At 41.6% G+C, this 9,166-nt stretch overlaps 1 protein-coding gene across 1 annotated transcript in view; it reads right to left on the minus strand.

Annotated features, from left to right (window-relative positions):
* The window catches only part of ANKRD13A (ankyrin repeat domain 13A), a 41,838-nt gene that overhangs the window by 10,879 nt on the left and 21,793 nt on the right, over positions 1–9,166 (minus strand). Inside the window, exons 2-5 of the mRNA XM_023733723.1 lie at positions 4,758–4,890; positions 3,640–3,764; positions 1,289–1,334; positions 3–146 (exon numbers count right to left, since the gene is read on the minus strand). Of these exons, the coding sequence (XP_023589491.1) occupies positions 3–146; positions 1,289–1,334; positions 3,640–3,764; positions 4,758–4,890 (448 nt within the window). The remainder of the gene's footprint in view (positions 1–2; positions 147–1,288; positions 1,335–3,639; positions 3,765–4,757; positions 4,891–9,166) is intronic.

The following is a 9,166-nucleotide window of genomic DNA, read 5'->3' on the forward strand; positions in this document are numbered from 1 at the left end:
ACCTTCTCCCTTAAATATAAAACTACGCCTCCCTCTTATCCAGCTCATGTTTTCAAATCCCAGTAATGTGATATCGACACGCAGTTTGGCACCACTTTTCCAGATGCGGCAGACATCATTCGGGCATATCCTGGAAACCAAGGGCACTGGAGGAGAGAAGTGTATGAATGAGAAACCTGAGGGCCACGGCAGCACACCCAGGCCCAGGAAATCAGAATTCAGGCTTTAATACAAGGATGGGAGTGGCAAGATGGTGACCATCATAGACAACTGGACATCTTGGCTCCCATACTTACTACATAGGATGTCACTGTAGGAAAATAAAAATGCACCTTCTGCTCTGTAGCTCTTTACAAAAGGACAGATGTATGTCTTGCCCAGAGAAAACTCTAAATGAATTTCCCAAGAGTATTCTCAATCCTGACATGAAACCCACCAGGTGGACTACAGAGTGTGTCCATCTGGTCTTTCTCATTCACATATGCTACTCTTACCATATGGCTGCGGCCTACATATTGTCATACTGTCATCCAAAATATCAAATGTCTAAAATATACTGCTTTTTAACAGAACCTGAAATAAGAGTGATTGTTTGCATTAGAAAAGAATCCATTAATTTCACAGAAGAATCTGAAGTTCTCTTCTTTTACAGACTTTTTACTTCACTTAAATCTTCCATTACAAATATGACTTCTTGCCTGAAACGGAAGTTTGGCAGTGAAAATGGCTGAAAACCTGGGAGTTAGGAGCTATGATTAACTGATCTACAAGACATAAAAGTAAAACATCTCTGAAATTGTAATGTCAGTCAATATGTCTTATGTAATATTTTGAGGAAGGGCATCCATTTTGCAAAAAAATAAGCTATTCCAATATTCACCTAATTTTCTTCCTTAGAATAGCAAGCTTAAAAGAAGCTGAACTACGTAAGAAAATCAGTAACCAAGTTATGGTAAAAACCACCTACTGAAATGTTAGCAATTTAAAGTGATATTATTTAAAAAGCAACAACAGGGACAAATGTCAACTATAAGTGACAAAAGAAAGAGACAAAGTTGTCCATACATTATATTTACAGATGCTTAGAGGAAAAGTCCTGTGCATGAGGGAAAAGACTAGAAGGAAAACAACCCAAAACATTAACAGTAGTTGTGCTGAGGTGAATCTAGGAGTGATTGTTTTTCCTAGATTTTTAAAAAAGACAAGTTACTTTTATAAAGAAAAAAGAATCCTATATTCAGGCTAAATAAATTTGGAAACAGTAAATTACAAGCCCCCAGCCACTTACCCCAGCTGGTGAATTCCCATTTCATCTGCACATAGAAATCTGGAGCCTGGAGGGCAGACAAAGATTTAAAATAATTTGCCCCTGCCACTGTTAACTAAACACAAATAAACACAGCAAGGGTTAACAGGACAAAAAAATAAGGGAGAATAGGAAAAATAATAAGAAAGGCGTAAAGTGCAAACCTATCAAAATAAATGATTATTTTATCTTTAGGCTGTTATTTTACGTTGAAATAAACTACGTCTAAACAGCTAAAGTTAATTGAAAGCAACAAGATTGGAACGTGATAAAAGTCAAACCTGCTTTAAGGGCTGGATCAGGTTCCTAACAATAACAGAAAGAGGGGCCTGGGAGGAGGGGCTTAAGGACAACCGCGCAATGCTGGTAACAGTCTATTCTGGGCAAAAGAAGGGAAAGTCGATTCTCATCTATTATATGGGGAACTTGACTGTCAAAGGCTTTGTGTTCAGGGAAGTGCTTTGTCGGACCACTCCTAGAAACCGAAAGAGGCTGCTAGACATCACTTCCCCAGGAAGCAGATTTTCCCCCCAATTAAGAGAAGACTGCCCCAACTCTCTTCTTAAGCTTTCACAACGTGGCTTACTGAAGGTTCGCAGCACCAGAGCAGCTCTGTTTAGAATTGTTGTCTTACCTACCATGGATGCTTTTGGAAGGTTCTTGGAGAACTACTTTAAAAAATTCAACAGTTACCATCTAAGAAAAAGAGAAAGGCTAGAAATTCCAGGTGTTTTTCTGTTTCCTCTCAGCCCCCAAGGGTTGGCCATGGTTTTCTACAGAAGCACAGACAGTAAAACCAGCCAGGATTCCAATGATGGACAAAGACAACCTCCAGGGAGGGGCCGATAAGAACAGCTGGCATATTTTATGATGAGACACTGTTGAAAGACAAAAACGTCAACAACTACCTCTAGCGCCACCAAGTACACAGGTCACTTCTGAGCTACCGATAATTTCAAGCAGTGAACACAATTCAGTGCAGTCCATTGGCACGCATCAATATGGTTCAAAAAAAAAAATCCTTTGCCCTGAATTTTTGCAAGGAAGGGTGACGCTGTGTTAAGTGGTTTTCTGCCAAATGGGCAAATGATGTTTTTAGTTCCTCCTGCAGTATGTTAGATAAGGAAACAATAAATCCATGTGATCTTTGCACACTCATAAACACAGAACTGTTTTAAAAACAATGCCCACAACTACTTCAGATTTCATGGGAGATTTCATTGTAGGGCAGAGGACTTGAATATATTAGGCAAACTTTAAGCTTAAGGGTCATCAGAATGTTTTTTTAAGAGTGCTCAAATAACTAGCAGTGATTGTCTTACATAATAGCAAAGGTGTTCCTTTTCTCAAAAGAGCTATTGATTTCCCTCAAGAAATATATTTTAAGTAAATTTGTAAAGCCAATTTATCAAATAAATAGTCAGAGCAATTTTGGGAAGCCCACTTCTGTGCTTAAATTGAGAATTCCAAAAAAACCCAAACCCATTTCCACCGAGTCAATTCCAACTATAGTGACCCTAGAGGACAGAGCAGAACTGCCCCATAGGGTTTCCAAGAAGCAGCTGGTGGATTCAAACTGCCAGCCTTTTGGTTAGCAGCTAAATGCTTAACCACTGCATTAGGAGACATGAAAACTGAATTACTAGGACTTTCTGGTTTCCTGCTTTCCTGGGAATACTGCTCATGGTTGACTGGTAAGATGGTTCTTTCAGGTAACAAAAATGACCTGAAGATTGGCAACCATCATCCAGAACACATCGGTGAGCCTTGAAGTCAATTTTAAAAAAGAAAGGCTGCTGAGTGACATGGAGCTCCTGCACTTTACTCCGTAAGACAGATGAACTGCTGAAACGCCAATACTGTGAATAAATTAAGGCCATGGATTAAAAGTCACAAAAAAATACTAATGGCTAGAAGTAAGAGAGGTGGCAAAGAGAAGATGCACACAAACCTCTGAGCCCCAACAGGCCCTGAAAACCCCTGTACAGTAACTGATGCTCATGCCCATTTTCTCAAGATGACCTATGCTCAGGGTGCTACTTTTACGAAAAAGCGCGCCTAGACAAATGCATTGTTTGATGTTCATTTTTCTTAAGCTATCATTTTTCAGAAGCCCTTAAAAGGGTAACCCCAGTGACCTGGAAACATAATTTGTGAACGATCTCATACATTCCAGGTTGGAGAGGCAAGGAATAATGCTATTTGGTATTCAACATATAGTATTCACCATGCATAAAACTCTTTAAGAAGTCACACAGGATGTCAAGCTGCTTCTGTAGCTACTACACCAGCACTTCATTCCAATTATGGCATGGCCACATTTTTACAGGTACCTCAAGAATCTTTCGGAGCAGCTCAGGAACGCCTTCGAGGGCCATGGATGTGTTGTGGTAGTCTCGGTGCTGAAGAACTGTGTATACCATCTCGGGATCACCGGTGCTCACAGCCTCATGTAAAACTGATAAAAAAGAGAAGATGAAATCACCAAGGAGTCTCATAATTTCTGACAAACTCCAAAGCCAATCTGAAAAGTATCTATACAGATCAAACACCAATATTCTTCTTCAAACAGGGAGAGAGGCTGTAGTCAAACCTTATCACTTATGACCATGACCTATCGCTACCTCTTAGCTGAGTAAGAAGAAAATAGAGCGAGCACTCAGTCTCTTGATCACAGCCCCTCAACTCATCCATTCTTGCCAAACCAAAAAAACCCATGGCCATTGAGTCGATTCCAACTCATGGCAATTCCATGTGTTACAGAGTAGAACTGCTCCATAGGGTTTTCTTGGCTGTGATCTTTATGGAAGCAGATCATCAGGACCTTCTGTGGTGCCACTGGGTGGGTATGAACCACCAACCTTTAGGTTAGTAGTCAAGCACAAGCTGTTTGTGCCACCCAGGGACCTTCCTATTCTTGCTACTTGTTCTGAAATCTTGACATTTTAAGAGAGCTGGCTTTAACAACCATGGTTACACGTAGATCTGGCAGGCAGGACTTGTGCTTGTGAGCATCCTTGCTCAGTCAACACAAAATTGAAAAAAAAAAAGAAAAAGTGAATTGCTAGGATTTTGCTAGAATAAGCTACTTCTAGCCATAATTTATTTTTTATTTTGCTTCTCTTAATGGAGTCACTGGAGTTACCATCATATTCCTCAGGGGGCAAGTGGCCTCCAGACCCATGTACACTGGAGAGGGTTTATGCTGAGAGCTGCTTTCTAGACAAGGAATCACCTTCTACCAAGGGCTTTTGGCCCAAGACACAATCCTGGTGTTGTACTCTAGATCAGCAGCAGCATCTGCGGCACTCATCCCCCTACCTCCTACTCCCAAGAGAGGAAAAGTCTTAAGGTAAAGATGACTCTGAGGAAAATTAGGATTGAGCCTTGCCTTCCTTCAGAAAGGGAAACCAATATGAAACGCTTTAAATTATTTTCCAAGTACACTTGCCTGTCCATCCCTGGCGATTTTCTTTTGTAACATCTGCTTTATGTCGAAGCAAGACTCTAGCAGATTCCAAATGTCCCAAAGACACAGCAAGATGCAATAAGGTTCGACCTCGTGGATCCAGAGCCTCCACATTCTGTGAAGTAAACATTAGCATTTTAGTATAAACCTGTTAGTGGATATATTATATAGAAATGTGGAAATGTATTTGGAAGATAATATTAAGTATAAAAGACAGAAAATATTATTTACACACTAACTGCAGCAACATATGTAAAAATGTATGCTTACACGTGGACAAGTTTGAAATATTAATTTGGGGGCTATACATAAAGTTTGTAGTTCCTGAGTTCTTTTTTCTAGAAAGTTAACAGCCTGCAAGGTATGCAGTCACTGTTATGGATTGAATTGTGTTCCCTAAAAATGTGTGTCAACTTGGCTAGGCCACGATTTCTGGTATTGTGGGGTTGTCCTCCATTTTGTGATCTAACTATCCTATGTGTTGTAAATCCTAACCTCTATGACGTCTTAGTCATCTAGTGCTGCTATAACAGAAATACCACAAGTGGATGGCTTTAACAAAGAGAAGTTTATTTCCTCACAGTGAAGTAGGCTAAAAGTCCAAATTCAGGGTGTCAGCTCCAGGGGAAGGCTTTCTCTCTCTGTCGGCCTTCTTCTCATCAGTGCTCCCCTGGACTAGGAGCTTCTCTGTGCAGGGACCCTGGGTCCAAGGGACACGCTCTGCTCCTGGCACTGCTTTCTTGGTGGTATGAGGTCCCCTGTCTCTCTGCTCACTTCTTTTATATCTCAAGAGATTGCTCCAGGACACAGTCCAATCTTGTAGATTGAGTCCTGCCTTACTAACACAACTGCCACCCATCCTCCCTCATTAACATCATAGAGGCAGGATTTACAACATATAGGAAAATCACACAATACCAGGAATCATGGCCCAGCCAAATTCACACACACATTTTTTGGGGGACATAACTCAATCCATGACAGACGTTAATGGAGGAGCCCTGGTGGCACAGTGGTTAAATGCTTGGCTGCGAACTGCACGATCGGCAGTTCAAACTCACCAGCTGCTCCCTGGAAGAAAGATGTAGCGATCTGCTGCCATAAAGATTTCAGCCCAGGAAACCCTATGGGACAGTTCCACTCTGTCCTATAGGGTCGCTATGAGTTGGAATTGACTTGATGGCAATGGGGGGAATGACGTTAACGAGGCAGGATTAGAGGCAGTTATGTTAATGAGGCAGGACACAATCTACAGGATTAGGTTGTACCTTGAGTCAATCTCAAAAGGAGAGGAGAGGGACCGCCTACTACCAAGAAAGAAGAGCTGGGAGCAGAGCATGTCCTTTGGACTTGGGGTCCCTGCACTGAGAAACTCCTAACCCAGGGGAAGACTGATAACAAAGACCTTCCCCCAGAGCTGACAGAGAGAAATCTTCCCCTGGAGCTGGTGCTCTACATTCAGACTTCTAGTCAGAAAATAAATTTCTGTTTGTTAAAGCCATCCACTTGTGGTATTTCTGTTATAGCAGCACCAGATAACTAAGACAGTTACCTTGCAGAAAGCAATTTGACCTTTGTTCTTGGCTTGGTCAAGCCAGACCAACACCTGAGGCTAATAAACCAGGATGACCAGACCAAGAGGGACCACCTGGGGGCCCGATGCTGATTAAGCCTCAGGAGGCCTGATGTAATCTACCATAGCTACGTGGTGAGGCCAAGAAGAGCACTAAGCCCTGAGTCTCGAATGGCACTTCCTAGTTGGTGACCATACACGGGAGAGGGTGGTGTGTCCCTCTTTGGGGCACGGAAGCTCTGCGCTGTGACCACTCCCCCCAGACCTCACCTTATGCATCTCTTCATTTGTATCCTTTTTGGTTGTAATAAATGCGTAGCCATAAGCATAGTATACTGTCCGTAAATTCTGTGAGTCTTTCCAGCGAATTAACGAACCCACAGGCACAGTGAGAGCCAGTAGGGGCTGGCATCTGCCTGTTTGGCATTTGAAAGAAGATGTCCTTCTAACATGTGAGCTCTGACCCAGCTCTGGCTGGTTAGGGTCAGAGAGAGTGTACTGCATGAGCAGCTGCTCATAAGGGTGGCGAAGTGGGAAGATGAGGGCTAGATGATCCTCACACTTTGGAAACTGGATTCATGCTGACCCCAACCACACAGTTAGCAACGAAGGTGGGATTTGCCCACTGTGCCCCTTGTTCAGTGCAGGAGATAATATCAAATAGAAAAAATAGAAAATAGTAGTAACACACTAACTGCAGCAACATATGTAAAAATGTATGCTTGTGTGTGGACTATAAATAAAGTTTATAGTTACTGAGTTCCTTTTTCTGTAAAGTTAAGTACCTAATAAATAAATGTGAGCTATGGGCCTCAGATCATTAAACACAACCAGAAGAGTAACCTGAAGCTCTCAACAACAGTTAAATTATGTCTAAATAAGGCCAGGGGCTTTCATGAAATGCAATCACCCGATGACACGGAACGTGGGGAATTTCTCAAGCACACATCAGTCCTACATAGGAACAGCAGGACTGTAACCAAAACAAAGTACAGAAGATAATTCGAGTCAGAATAAAATTACATTTTCTAGCTGGATTCCCACCAAAACACCATTCTTATTATTGTGTATTGAGTTCCAAGTGCCCTGAAGTAGCACATAAATCCTGTAGCATCTGCAGTCCTTCAGCAGGACCCGTGCCAGGCAGAGATGTGGACGTCATTAAAGATCAGTGTAAGAACACACACACATCATTATTCTGGTCCGTTTCCCCTCATGAGGAATTTCTTCCTCATGCTAGACATACATATTTGGCTTTTATCTCTTCATTCCTATTCTGACCCTCCTTTAAGTACTTGCATTTGGTCTCCAGGGCCAGCAGCAGTTTCTCCGGTGTGAGCTACATCTGTGTGACGGGGCACCTCCTTCAAAAGAGGGCTCTGAAAGGGCTTCCAACTACACAATAAACTGCCACGGGACTTTCTGCAACAGAGAAACTCTTTTACTGCTGTAGTACTTCTCAGCAGACTGCTGTTGTCCACACACTAACTGCAATCTCCAAAGATAACCTGAGCATGCTGCTCCCGGAGCCACAGGGACGGAAGGTGAAGCGGGATGGCAGGGAAACAACTACAGCCCAGCAACTATTGAATCTCCCTGTTTTGTGAAAACTATATCAGGGTTATTGTGCAGTGAAGATAAGAGCTGTTACCAAGGTATAATAGAAGTGGTTGAAGACATTCTGCTAACTGAACCCGGCCCACCTGGACCAATCCCAGGCCTCGAGGACCTCCTAGGTGCTGAAATCTCATAGTGTCTCCTGGAACATGGTCCACACCACCTCCTATGAGTCCCAGTTTTCACAAGGGTATCGCTGTCTATCTCACTAAAAAGATTGAGAATTCCAAAGGGTAGGGTCCAAGTTTTATATTGCTAACTTCTACATCCTAGTAGCCATCTGGGTGGCATAAACAGCTAGACTACTAACCTAAAGGTGGGCGGTTCAAAACCACCCAGTGGCACCACAGAAGAAAAGGCCTGGTGATCTGCTTCTGTAAAGATTACAGCCAAGAAAACCCTATGGAGCAGTTCTACTGTGTAACACATGGGGTGTTGCCCTAAGTCAGAATCGACCGGATGGCACAAGACAACAATTACCCTGATACCAAAACCAGACAAAGATACTACAAGACAAGAAAACTAGAGCCAATGTCTCTTAGGAATATAGATTTTAAAAAATTTTATACAAAATTCTAGCCAAAATAAAAGAGTGCAACAAAACACTAGAAAACCAAATTCAGCAACATAGAAAAGGGATTATATATATCATAACCAAGTGGGATTTATACCAGGAATACAAGGTGGGTTTAACATCAGAAAATCAATTAATATAATATACCGTATCAATAGAATAAAGGATAGAAACCACATGATCATCTCAGTAGATGCAGAAAAAGTATCTGACAAAATACAACACCCTTTCATGATAAAAACACTAAACAAACTCATAAAGATCATATACCAAAAAAACCACATTCAACTTCATACTTAATGGTGAAAGACTGAAGAATTTGCCCCGAAAATCAGGAAAAAGACAGTTGCAGGATGTGATTCTATATATAGAAAATCCTACGGAACCCTCTAAGAAATTATTGGAACCGATAAATAAGCTCAGCCAGCTTATAGGATACAAGATCAATATATAAAAATTAATTGTATTTCCATATACTAGCAATTAGCAAACCAAAAATGAAGAAAACATTCCATAGCATCAAAAAGAATAAAATACTTAGGAGTAAGTTTAACAAAAGAAAGAAATTTGTACTCTGAGTAGCGTCTGGGGTCTTAAAAGCCTGTGAGCAGCCATCTAAGATACTCC

Source organism: Trichechus manatus, unplaced genomic scaffold (genome assembly GCF_000243295.1).
Source record: "Trichechus manatus latirostris isolate Lorelei unplaced genomic scaffold, TriManLat1.0 scaffold00061, whole genome shotgun sequence".
NCBI classification, from domain to species: domain Eukaryota; kingdom Metazoa; phylum Chordata; class Mammalia; order Sirenia; family Trichechidae; genus Trichechus; species Trichechus manatus.